Source organism: Ochotona curzoniae, unplaced genomic scaffold (assembly GCF_017591425.1).
Source record: "Ochotona curzoniae isolate NIBS_2020 unplaced genomic scaffold, NIBS_Ocur_1.0 scaffold_4701, whole genome shotgun sequence".
Classification (NCBI taxonomy): Eukaryota; Metazoa; Chordata; class Mammalia; order Lagomorpha; family Ochotonidae; genus Ochotona; species Ochotona curzoniae.
The window spans coordinates 20,027,628-20,040,475 of NW_024467122.1; the positions used below are offsets into that span (position 1 = coordinate 20,027,628).

General features: G+C 46.2%; 1 protein-coding gene across 1 annotated transcript in view; it reads left to right on the forward strand.

Annotated features, from left to right (window-relative positions):
• NIN (ninein) overlaps positions 1 to 12,848 on the forward strand; it is a 96,200-nt gene that overhangs the window by 50,680 nt on the left and 32,672 nt on the right. The window contains exons 7-15 of the mRNA XM_040969517.1: positions 927 to 1,073; positions 1,391 to 1,558; positions 2,036 to 2,172; positions 2,484 to 2,624; positions 2,843 to 3,017; positions 6,052 to 6,162; positions 6,509 to 6,598; positions 10,039 to 10,177; positions 11,948 to 12,069. Of these exons, the coding sequence (XP_040825451.1) occupies positions 927 to 1,073; positions 1,391 to 1,558; positions 2,036 to 2,172; positions 2,484 to 2,624; positions 2,843 to 3,017; positions 6,052 to 6,162; positions 6,509 to 6,598; positions 10,039 to 10,177; positions 11,948 to 12,069 (1,230 nt within the window). The remainder of the gene's footprint in view (positions 1 to 926; positions 1,074 to 1,390; positions 1,559 to 2,035; positions 2,173 to 2,483; positions 2,625 to 2,842; positions 3,018 to 6,051; positions 6,163 to 6,508; positions 6,599 to 10,038; positions 10,178 to 11,947; positions 12,070 to 12,848) is intronic.

A 12,848-nucleotide genomic window follows, 5' to 3' on the forward strand; every position in this document is an offset into this window, starting at 1 on the left:
AAATAATTTGGGAGTTGAGTGGATTTATTGGTGGGTTTTCTTGAAGACCAAGCTGATAAGCTTTGATTCTTACGAAGGAGACCTTAAGGTCATCCCTGGGTCCTCTGGCTGACTTGAGGATTTATAGGGAAGACACAGCCTGGAATGAGCTGGTCTGCTTTGTAGTATCTTGGGTTAGGGAGAACAGCCAGGCGCCATGGCCATCTTCTGATCATGGGGAAATAGGAAAAGGTCAGAGGGATGATCTGAACATACAAAGAAGAATCTGGAAAGAGCATCCAAAAGACTCTTAAATGGATGTACAACTCTGAGCTGTATCCTTCTGAAAAAAGGACATATCCTGCAGGATGGGCTCAACAACCTCTGTGACACAAGAAGGTGTATTATTCCAAGGGCATCTTTGAAAGAGCTGAAACGAAGGATTAGGGAAAGTGGGAGGCTTGGACTACAGTTGTAGCGTTGGGAATCTTTGATTATAATGGAACTGGCTGCTTGCCCGGGGGAAGTGGCATTATTTTCCTGAACAAGAAAGAGATTTACCATCAGAAGCTTCTGAGGAGGGGGCCTTGCAGACTCACTTATCTGGGTGACCACAGGGTACCCCTGGACGACCTGTAGAATAGTTCTGTGGTGTCGGGTTTTTAGCAGTAGTGGTTGAGTCCTAAAACTCAACTCAGCTTCCTAAAAGGTAAACCAGTGCAGTGTGCAGCTCCTTGGATTGTTTTTGCCAAGAACTATTGCCCAAACCTGGATTTTTATCCAAAAGTAATTCCTGGAACAAACTGTGGCCATTTACAAGGAACTGCATAGTCTTTATAGCAAAATTTTCAAAACCCAGGAAAATAAGTCACGTGGTTGACTCGTTGGCCAAAGTATACTTTGGCCCTTGGGTGAAGTCTTTATAATGCGTGGTCGCTCTTTTCCAGACCCTGGAGGAAGTGTTCCATAACCTTGATCCTGATGGTACGATGAGTGTGGAAGACTTCTTCTGTGGGTTGTTCAAGCATGGGAAGTCTCTCACACCATCTGCATCCACTCCATACAGACAACTGAAGAGGCACCTCTCCATGCAGGTAAAAATGTACACAAAGTGGCTGTCAAAGATGGACCCCACTGGAATCAGTTCCGCCAAATTCATCACTTAATGTCAGACACACACAAGATTCAACCAAGTCACATGTATGTCAAAGATCTCGCTACCAAAATAGTCATTTCTGATAAGCTTCACAGCCTTGACTGGTTTGGGACCAGAGATCAAAGGGGGGTAGCCATGTGATCTTTCTGGCGGTGTGGGTTGGTAGTGCCCTTTGTGGTCACAGCTGCCATGTTTGGTCTTGTTGACATTCCAAGAGTCCAGCTCAGCTCACTCAAGGTCCTGTCTTCTTTGCAGTCCTTTGATGAGAGTGGACGCCGCACCACAGCCCCGTCCGTGATGGCCGGCACCATTGGCTTCCGGGTCTTTTCGTGCTGGGATGATGGGATGGGCCAGGCCTCTGTGGAACGCATCCTGGACACCTGGCAGGAGGAGGGCATCGAGAACAGCCAGGAGATCCTGAAGGTCTGGCCACTTCTGTAGGAGGGGACAATGACACACTGGGCAAGGGAGGGAAATCTCCCACTTGTCTTGGAGCTCTGTGACTGGATTTGCTTTTAATGATGCTTCCAGTCGTAAGCTCTCAGAATTAAGAGTTGAGTCACTTTTCCTACCTTCTTGAGTGAGTCACCTGTTGCTAATTACCTTCCCTGTTTTTAAGTCCACAGTTAGTGACATGGCAAATGCCCTTTTATCTACTTTAAAACAGACTACAATGATACCATTGTGTTGAGTGTCAGTGCTAGGTGCTATTTAAGAAAAATGCCAGTAACTCCCCATATTACACTTTTTTGGGGGAGAACTTTGTGCAGTCTTGGGGGGCCGCGTCAACACCCTGTCCCTAAACTGCATTGTGTTCTTTGGGTTGGTGTAACTGTCACATTTTCAACTTGTGAAAGACAGGACTTGCACCTGTTCTTGAACTTGCCTTGTGTTTTTTAGGCCTTGGATTTCAGCCTGGACGGCAACGTCAACCTGACAGAACTGACGCTGGCTCTCGAGAACGAGCTTCTGGTCACCAAGAATGGCATCCACCAGGCAGCCCTGGCCAGCTTCAAGGCCGAGATCCGGCATTTGCTGTGAGTTGAGCATGTTGGCCTGGCCATCAAGTCCATCAAATGCCTGCAGTAGACTCCCTTCTGCTCTCTTGCCATTCTGGATGCAAACGTGCCTCATCTTCTCTCATGTGCCCATGGACCTTCCTGCCACTGTAGGAAAGCAAGGTTGAGCTTATGGTGGCTCGCAGGTGGGGAAGGACCTATTATTTGGAGAACATTTAGGGTTGACTTGGTTTTAAGTTTTACCCTGAGGCAAGCCAGGGAGAGTCTTGAAAAGTCAGCTTGTTACTTATAAATGGTTGCCCGTTGACACTGTTTATTGCTGATTCTAGAGAACGAGTGGATCAAGTGATGAGAGAGAAAGAAAAGCTGCGGTCAGACCTGGACAAGGCTGAGAAACTCAAGTCCCTGATGGCCTCAGAGGTGGACGATCACCATGCGGCCATCGAGAGGAGGAATGAGTATAACCTCAGGTGGGACACAACCCAAAGAGCAAGTCCTCCCCTCGTCACACCTGCTCATTGCAGAGGTGCCTGCAGCTGCAGGGCCAGAACGGCAGGGGGCGCTCAGCCTGCTTGGCCACACCTAGGATTGGCACAAGTGCTGTCTCCTTGACTGGGTTTCTTTTATTTGGCAGCCTCTCAACCCCTGAGGGGTCTCATGGCGTCTTGCCAACTTTTCTTTACCGCAGGAAACTGGATGAAGAGTACAAGGAGCGCATAACCGCTTTAAAGAATGAACTGCGGAGAGAGAGGGAGCAGATCCTACAGCAGGTGGGCAAGCAGCGCATAGAACTTGAGCAGGAGATTGAGAAGGCGAAGACAGAAGAGAGCTTTGTCCGGGACCGCCTCGCACTCTGTTTAAAGGTAATCATCTCGTGACCTCCGTGGTCTGTGCCCCTGCTGGGATGACGCCCAGGGCAAGGTTCAGGCCCAGCTGCTGCTTGCCCTGCTGGGTAAAGAGGGCCTCTGCTGGCCTCTGGATCCAGGCTTCGGGTGGGCTGGCAGTGTTGCAGAGCCATGAATCCTGCCCTTGTCGCCTGCTGCGGTTGCATGGGGTCCTCAGGGCTATATGGCACTGGTTGACACCCTCACCCTCGCTGTGAGGTCTCCAATTGCCACTTTTTTCATGGCAGAGACCTCACTTCCTGCCACACCCTCTGCCTGCAAGTACACCTCTTCTCCCCTGCATCCTTCCGTTCCTCTTCAGCCTCAGGGTGGACTCTCACCAGAAAAGATGGGGCAGGATTCTCGGCTCTGGGTTGTGGTTTGGGCGCCACCATGTGTTGGTCAGACCCTGACCAAATTGCTCAGACCCATTAGCTAACGTATGAATTGGGGTCATGGTGACGCTAGTTCCCACCCTGTGCACTGATGTAGGGTTCACATCATCTAGCATGTGCTTCGTGTGTGCAAAACCCTAAGGACAAGGACAAGCAGCCTGGGCTGCTCTAAGAGAAGCTTCTTGGAACTTGACAGGTCAAAAATGGAGCTAATCGTCATCCCCTTACCAGCCAACAGCCTCAGCTCCAACACATTCCCTCTAAACAACATGATCCCCCATCCCCAGGAGCTGAAGTTCTTGGTCACCCTCACTTACAGTGGTCACACATGCACCTGAGTCGTCCTGATGGCCAGGAGTGCTGCTTGGGTGTTTTGGGCTGTTGTGCCTCTTCCTCGGCGTTTCCCCACATCTGCGTAGGTACCCAGTCCTCCCTGACATCCCGGCTGATGCATGTGCATTCTAGATGCCCTATGTCCGTCTCTCCTGTTTCTCCACGGCCACCAGAGTGACCGTACCAAGGATCAGTGACAGTCACATCTGTAAAAACACACAGTAGCATTTAAGGCGACAGATGGGGATCCAACTGCCCCTGTGCGTATCTGGCTCAGCTCCTGCCAGCAGCTCCATCTTGAGGGGGCCTTGCCCTCTGGATTCTGCAGGCCACATTGCATTTTCATCTCAGTTACTCTTCCCCAGGAGATGGCACATTGCTTGTCACATCATAGGTAGGTGTCCCACACCTGCCTCTGCTCAGTAAGTCTGTGATTGGTCCAAGTGCCAGCATAAGGCCTGCTACACAGAAATTCCATCTTACTGTATTTTCAACAATTAGTTATAGAATTGGCATTTTAGGAGAGGTTGGCACTTGAAAAATGCTTCAAGTACATTCTTTTTTGATTCCATATTGCTATGTGAGGGTGTGAACTAGAATATGTTTTAAGACTATTCTGACTGTATGTGTTTTTGCCAAAAGAGTCTCTGACAGACGATGTTCTGCCAGTCAGCCTGCTTAACACTGAAGGAGGAAATATGTCAGGTGGCATGTAGTGGATTTTCTTTTTTCAACCGGCACAGGTGGACATCTTTCTAAAGATTTTGTGTATCGTGTGTACACGTGCAATTTTTGTTTCTGAGGGGCAGAAACAGAGACAAAGACCACTCATCTGCTGGATCATGCCCCGGATGTCTGTGGTAGCCGGGGCTGGAGCCAGGAACTCAATCTAGGTCTTCCATACGGGTGGCCAAGACCCAGCTCCCCAAGCCATTGTCAGCTGCCTCTCAGGGTGGGAAGTGGCATTGGGAACAGAGGCAGGCATCCAATCCAGTCACCCTGCCTCTTAACTACATCCTTCTCAGTTTCTTAACTACGAGGCCTTGTTCCAGCCGCCTCAGACCCATTTCAGTGACAGAAGAAATAGCCTTGTATGAGTTTCACTTGGTATTTTATTATAAGAATTTAAACATGCTCCGTTATAAACGGCTTACAAGTATAGCTTTTGCATCCATAACTAAAATGTCTAAATTAAATGTAAAGCACCCTAGCAAATCAGTAAATTAAGACAGATTTTAGAGCCATTCTACTTTTTATAGCATTTTTATTTCAGCTGGTAGTGGCACAAAGTGGTTTGTAACCAGTTTTTTTATTCATTTCATAATATGTTTAATACTTTTATATTATTAATCTATTGTAATATTACCTAAGGAAATATAATACAAGCCACATCTGTAATTTCAGATTGTAAATACCTGTGATAAAAGGTAAAAAGGAACAGGTGAGATTATTTTCAACTTATTTAATCTAGTGTTTCCACGATATCATTTCGACTTGTAATCAAGATATTACTGAGCTGTTTTATGTTCTTGTACTATTAAAAAAAATCCAGTATTTTACACTCACAGTACACCTCAGTTTATATGAGGGCATTTCAAAAAGTTTAAGAATTGAGTTAGATGATCATTTTGGTGCCAAAAAATCCATGCATAGTTTCTCATAAAATTCACTTTTCAAGAATCTTTTGAAGATTCCTGCACTAGACATACCCACAAGTGTTCAATATCCACACATGGCTGCCAGTGGTTACCCTAGAGTGTTGTGGGGTTTTTTGTTTGTTTGATTTGTTTTATTTGTTTATATTTTTGAAAGCCAACAAGAGGAGACAGTTCTCATCCATAGGTTAAATCTCCAAATTACTGCAATGGCTTGGGACCAGGAGCTCAATCCACTTCTCGCTTGGGGGTGTTGGGACCTTCCACCTAAGTCATTGCTCACTGCCTCCCCGGGTCCATATTAACCGGAAGCTGGAGTCAGGCAGAGCTGAGCATTGAACCCACGCTCTCTGATGGAAAACAAAAGTGGCTTAGCCAACGTCTCCACCAGTAGGCCCAAAGCCTGCCTCCCAACTGTCACATTGGATAACCTAGTTCTATTGAATCAACAAAACAAAAGAAATTTTGGGTTGTGAGATAGGTAGCAGAATTTCTAGTATTTGCTGTGGTGTCCACTCGTCTACTGGAACTGAATTTAATCAGGGACACTGATTTGTGCTTCACATGAAATGAGACCACAGTTGGCTTCTTTCTAAATCGGTGCTGCATTCCATTCCCCAACCTCCTCAGGAAAACAGCCGTCTGGAAAATGAGCTGCAGGAGAATGCAGAGAAGTTGGCCGAGTATGAGAATCTGACCAACAAACTTCAGCGAAATTTGGAAAATGTGTTAGCAGAAAAGGTAAAGCTGTTGAAATCGGATTTCCCAACAGGCAGCTCAAGGTGTAGTTTCAGAGCAGAAAGCAGTGCCCAAAACACTCTTACCGGGAAAGTTTTTGGGTGGCTAAAGGGGACTGTAACTTCTGAAGGGATATTATTTGATATGTTGGTTATGAGGGACGCTGTGGCCAGGCACCAAACGATCCCTGCCTTGTTTGGACTCATCCTTCTAGAATGTTCTCTCCAGCATGCCACATTCCATTCATACTCTAGAGACTGGTGGAATGCCAGGAACTGGGGCTTTAGGAGTGTTAGGTCGTGCAAGGACACTCGAGAAGAATGACAGCTTTGACTTTTCCTTCTGCTAGTTTGGTGACCTTGACCCCAACAGTGCTGAGTTCTTCCTGCAAGAAGAGAGGCTGACGCAAATGAGAAACGAATACGAGCAGCAGTGCAGGGTGAGTGCTGGGGGCAGTAAGGACGGGCAGAGTGTTCTGATCCCTGCCTCACGGGCCACCGTGCGCGTGTCTGAGCCTCAAGTTTGAAATGAGAAATCCCACAGTGCAGCTGGAGGGGAAGTAGAGTGACTGCCTCTGCTGTGTGTTTAGAGTTCAACTAGCGATAGAATAAGCACTGATGTAAATGTTAGCTCTTGATATTAGAGCATCATGCAAACGGCATGCTAGTCTGTCACGTTTAGGTTAAAAACGGCCCCTGCTTAGAGGGAAGCGTGGTTTTGTTCCCCGTAGAGGACTCTGCTCACAGTGATGCGCCTGTACCAAAATCAGCCTTTCCTGACTCATCGCTGCAGACCTAGTCCCACGGGATTTCATTTTTCTGCATTTTAAAAGATTTATTTACTTATTTGAAAAGCAGAGTTATAGAGGGAGAAAGGAGAGACTGGCAGATCTTCCAGCTTTTAGTTCACTCCCCCAAAAGGCCACAAGAGCCACAGCTGGACCAGATCAGAACCAGAAGCCGGAAATTCAAACCAAATGTCCCACGTGGTTGGCAGGGTGCAAAGCCTTAGGCCACGTTCCACTGCTTCCACCAGCAGATGAGCAGGAGTTAGATCGGAAGAGGAGCATCCAGGACCAGATCTGGTGATCACATGTGGCGTTTTTTTATTAGCAAAATGCAAATGAAGCAGAAACTGCTCTTATCTCCAATTTCTGCCAGGAACCCACATAAACATTCTTACAAACAGCAGCAATCTTTGATAATTTTTTAAAAAAAAGACAACCCTCAGCTTAGTAATTCAGGTTTCCCCCACCCTAAGTCCAAGACCTTTTTTTTTTTTTTTTAAGATTTATTTATTTTTATTGCAAAGTCAGATATACAAAGAGGAGGAGAGACAGAGAGGAAGATATCCTGTCTGATGATTCACTCCCCAAGTGAGCACAACGGCTGGTGCTGCACCAATCCAAAGCCAGGAGCCAGGAACTTCCTCCATGTCTCCCATGTGAGTGCAGAGTCCCAAGGCTCTGGGCTGTCCTCCAATGCGTTTCCAGGCCATAGGCAGGGAGCTGGATGGGAAACGGGGCTGCCGTTATTGGAACCGGCACCCATATGGGATCCTGGGTGTGTTCAAGGTGAGGGCCTTAACCATTATGCTATTGTGCTAGGCCCCCAAGGCCCTTTTTTCCTTTAATCTGGTCTGCATGACTGAAGTCTGACTGCTTTAGAAGGCACAGTGACTGTGCCAAGGTGAGGAAGACAATGGCCTCTTTCTGAAGTCACTTCCGGTCTCTGCCATCCCAGGAAAGAGACCTGCACATTTGAGAATAGTGATCAAACTTTTTCTTGCCTTAGGTTACTTGTTTTTTAATTATATAAATTTTATTTTTTATAATTTTTACACATTTGATTAGGGTGTGCAGGGTCAAGGGCTAAAGGACTGTGGATGAGACCACGGTTTTCACATTCTCTTTTTTTCCTTAGGTTACCTTGGTTCTGGCTTAACTCATTCATAAGACCTTTCAGCTCTTCCTCAGAAATTCCTGCCTGCCCTCTTCTTTTTTCTCTAAAAAGAAACTCTTCTAGAGTTTCTAACTCTTCTAGAGTTAGAAATCTTGGTCCTACAAGGTCATTCCCCAAATGGCCACAACAGCCCGAGTTGAGCTGGGCTAAAGCCACGAGCTTTAGTTGGGTCTCCTGTAGGGGTGCAGGGGCTTAAGAACTTGGGCCCCCTTTGCTCTCCCAGTGCATTAGCAAGGAGCCGCATCAGGAGTAGAGCAGCTGAGACTTGAAGCAGCACCCATATGGGATGCCAGTGCTGTAGACTGCAGCTTAACTAACTGCACCATAGTGCCAGCCCCAACATTTCTTTCTTTTTTTTAAATAGCTTTTTATGCCATGTATCTTACCTATTTCAAATGTACAACTCAGGGCCTGGCGTGGTAGCCTAGCGGCTAGTGTCCTTGCTTTGCATGCACTGGGATTCCATATGGGTGCTGGTTCATGTCCCAGCTGTTTCACTTCCCATCCAGCTCCCTGCTTGTGGCCTGGGAAAGCAGTCAAGGATGGTCCAAAACCTTGGGACCATGCACTGGTGTGGTAAACGCAAAAGAAGCTCCTGGCTCCTGACTTTGGATTAGCTCAGCTCTGGCCATTGTGGTCACCTGGGGAGTGAACCAGCAGATGGAAGATCTTTCTGTCTGTCTCTCCTTCTCTCTGTAATCTGGCTTTTCAATAAATAGTCTTTTTTTTTTTTTAAGAAATTGTACAACTCAGTGTCTTATTATGTTTGCAGAATCATGTACCCGTGTTACCCATACCTAATTTTAAAACATTTTCGTCATCCCAGAAGGACAACACTACTTCACTTTGCCAGAATCTCTCCCATGATCTGCCCCATTAATCCAGTTTCTCTTTATTTTGTATTTATTTAAAAGGCAGAGACAGAGTTATCTTCCATCTGCTGATTCAGTCTCAATACTAGGCCAAGAAGAAGCCAGGAATTAGCTGAATTCAGGTCTTCCACGTGAGCGGCAGGGACAGAGGTGCTTGGGCCATCATCAGCTACATACTTACTTGCATTTAGCAGGGAGCTAGAATCAAGAAGAGCCGGGACTTGACTGGCACTGTAGAAGGAACATGGGTGTCTCATGTCTTAGCCCCTGTGCCAAAAACCAACCCCCTGCTCCTCCACTTGCTGTCCACAGTTTGGCCTGTTGTGTGCGTTTCTTATCGGTGGCACCAGATGTGGTCATTGTGATCAGCTTCCTTCACTCAGTTTAGTGGGTCCAGGGCTTATCCAACTGTCATGAATCAGGAGCTTTGGGTTAGATCTGCATTTGCTCAATAGTTAATGATGCTTGTGAACTTAATCATTTGTGTATCTTCTTTTGACAAATGTCTAGATCCTTTGCTCATTTTTTTAAAAAGAGATCTATTTATTTGAAAGACAAAGTTACAAAGAGAAAGAGAAATCTTCATCTGCTGGTTCATGCTCCACGTGGCCACAACTGTGCCAGGCCAAAGCTGAGGTCCGGGAACTCCATCCAGCTATCTTTCACAGGTGGCAGGGTGCCAAATACCTGAACCATCTCCTGTTATTTTCCTAGGGAGCTGAATCACAAGTGGAGCAACTGCCACTCAAACTGGCACCCATGTGGAATGCTGGTTTCACAGGAAGCAGCTTAACTTGCCACACAACACCAGCCCTTTGTTCACATCTTGAGTTCTTTGCCTTCTTACTTTTAAAGTTGTAGTGCTTTGTATGTGTTCTAGTTAAGGTCTTTTATCAGATTTAAAACTTGCAAAGTGTTTCTCCCAGTTTTTGGGTTATCTTGGACTTCTGTGATGGTGTTTTTTGAAACACAGAAGTTTCTAGTTTGATATCTGATTTTTTTTTCTATTGTTGCTTGTGCTTTGGGCATTGGTTTTTAAACTGCAGATTTTGCAAGATCAAGTGGATGAGCTCCAGTCTGAGCTGGAAGAGTACCGTGCACAAGGCAGAGGATTCAGGCTTCCCATGAAGAGTTCGCTGTCAGAGGAACTGGACGGTAATGGCTGTGGCCTTGAGCCCAACCAGGGTAAACCACATTCAGAAACTGTCTTTTCAGTCTCTGCCTTCGACCTTTGTTTATAGAACCAGTTGCATGTAAAATCACACATCTTTGGCACCCTGAAAGGGAAAACAAAAAGACATTGGCATGACTCTGCTTGAGCTGTTTCATTTGTCGGCTGGTGGTTCATGTGTCCTTGAAGTCTTAATTTCCATGTGCTTTTGATAGGCATCAGGAAAGGAATGGAAAATTCAAATCACAGGGTATTTGCTTTATGGAAGACAAACACACAAAAACTTGGCTGCAAAGCTGTGGCCTTGGAGTTAGAATTCAGACCCTGAACTGACACCGGCCCCTCCCTTCCTGTGAGAGTGCCTGACTGGTGTGAAGATGGTTCTGGAGAGTGGGCCAGCCACAAACCACATGATCTTCAGCTGGGAACCTGCTGCTGCCTGTCCTGAATGTCTTGCCTTTGCAAGACAACAAATGAGATAAATAAGGGTTGGTCTTTGAGAAGGATTCAGAGTAGCCACATTGGAAAGCTGACTTGGTTACAAGCCCACACATGGTCACCCACAGCCTATTCCAGCCTTCTGAAATCCTGCCTTTTAGCTGGGTGGATTGAGAATGAACAACTGATCATCTATTCTTCTGTCCACAGTTTTTCTCAGTGCTACTTGAGGCGGAGTACGATTCTTCCCAAGGCCACTTATTCTTTCCCTCATCTCCTTTTCTTGTATGATAAATAAGGAATTGGGAAGGGAGAGAAAAAGGTCTCCAGGCCTTTCTTAGATTCTTGGCTTACTGTGGTCAAGGATGGAGGCCATCAGAGTAGATGGTGCTGCATACCAGCTGCCTTTCTTGGCTTTTTCATAGCCACACAAGGGTTGAGGCTACTCTTTGTGGATGAGTGGAGCTGAATCCCCAATGTATTACTTCTCAATTGGAGATATAATCAAGCATGTGAAGACAAAACCCAGGAAAAAGAGTGAAATATTCAAAACCAGTAAATAAAAAGTCTCGACCCCCTGCTGCCCAAGAAGAGACCCTTTCTCCCATGTACCTGTGAACCCCATATAAGAAAGATGTTTTCAGTCGCTCTGTCCCAGGAGTATTGAACATCCCCTGTGTATCTGTGTATTAACTCACTCTAACTTAGGTTTTCACATTTTGTCATCCCCCTGGGCAATGCAGAGGTAGACTCAAATGGATGTGTTGAGAATCACATCCCCACTCTACCCCCTCCCAAAACACCCTTTATCCATGCTCCTAACCTATGCCCATTTTTTCCATCTTATTTTAGTTGAGAATTTAGGATGAGGATAACTCTAGGAATTCTGTATGACAGTATGTATCTTATAATGTTGAGTGGTAGGTGGGGTAGTTTGAGCCATGACATAAAGTCCTCAGGGCAGAGCAGCCAATAGATGGCCATTCATCCCCCTGTCATTTAGCCCCTCTGCTGATATGTCCTTCACCTGGCAGCATTTCCATGAAGAGGTGGTCATCCATAGGCACCAGTCTCCACACCATCCCTCCCTACCTGCTGTTAAGGAAAAAAAAAAAAAAGATTCTATTACGGATTGGTTCAGTCCCTATCTAGAGAAACATCTGAGCCCCTTTGTGTCATCTTATTTGCCCTAATACTTGAGAAGCGAATTCTCTGGGCTTTGGCTAACTCCCAGGGCATCAGCTACGTGGAAGTTCAGGCTCTGATGATTTGTCCTGAAGTCAGATAGATCAAAAGGCCCTGCTGAACCTGCTGCAGGATCAATGAATTATCCCATATGTTTGCAGGTCTGGGTTCTGAGGAATGCAATCCCTTGAATATGAGCATTGAGGCAGAGATGGTCATTGAACAGATGAAGGAACAGCACCAGGAGGATATGTGCCGCCTAAAACTGGAACTGGAAGATAAGGTAAGTCCCTGACTCCCAGCCCACACCCGGACTTCTTTGGCCTCTGACAGTCCTTTGTGCACAGGGTCTTTCTCAGTCCTTTTTCTTACAGAGCAGCACTTTTCTCTGGGTTGCCTTTTGTGTCTGGTGTTGTCCCAGACCTATAGACTCTGGATGGTTTTACAGGATCCCTCCAGGAAGAGAGCTTCTTCATGGTATCTTCAGCCTTGGAAAGCATGAAACTTGTCGCTTCAAGTCCATCTTGTTACTTCCAACTTGTTAGAAAACTCTTACAAATAGAAAGCCCCTTGATGTAGCATTGCCTGTTGAGTTGGGATCAGGTTTGGAATGTTGGCTTCCAATCCCCTTGCCACATGGCTTTATACCCACTGTCAGCCTTCCCTTTCATCATGCCTTAGAGGTACCCCGTCCTTCCGCCTCACCCTGGAGTGCTCTCTTGTCCACCAAACCCCATTTGCTGGTAGCAAATGCTGCCTCCTCCATTAAGCTGTTCCAGACCGGCATGGCAACCTGATATTTCTCTCCTTGGACTGGAATATAACCTTCCAGAAGAAATTGTGGATATCTTTTACACTCTTTTGTACCCTTTAGTATAGTTAATGTTGTCCCTCCCATGTCTACATTGGTTTTTCCCTTCACATTGGGGACCTTGCATTACTAAACTTTGTATTCCCATGAATCCTTTAGAGTACCTGGGAGATGTTGGATAAATTAATTTAATTAATCACTTTGAGGCCCTAAAATTGTAATTGGAAAGGATGCAAAAGAAGGCAAGCCTG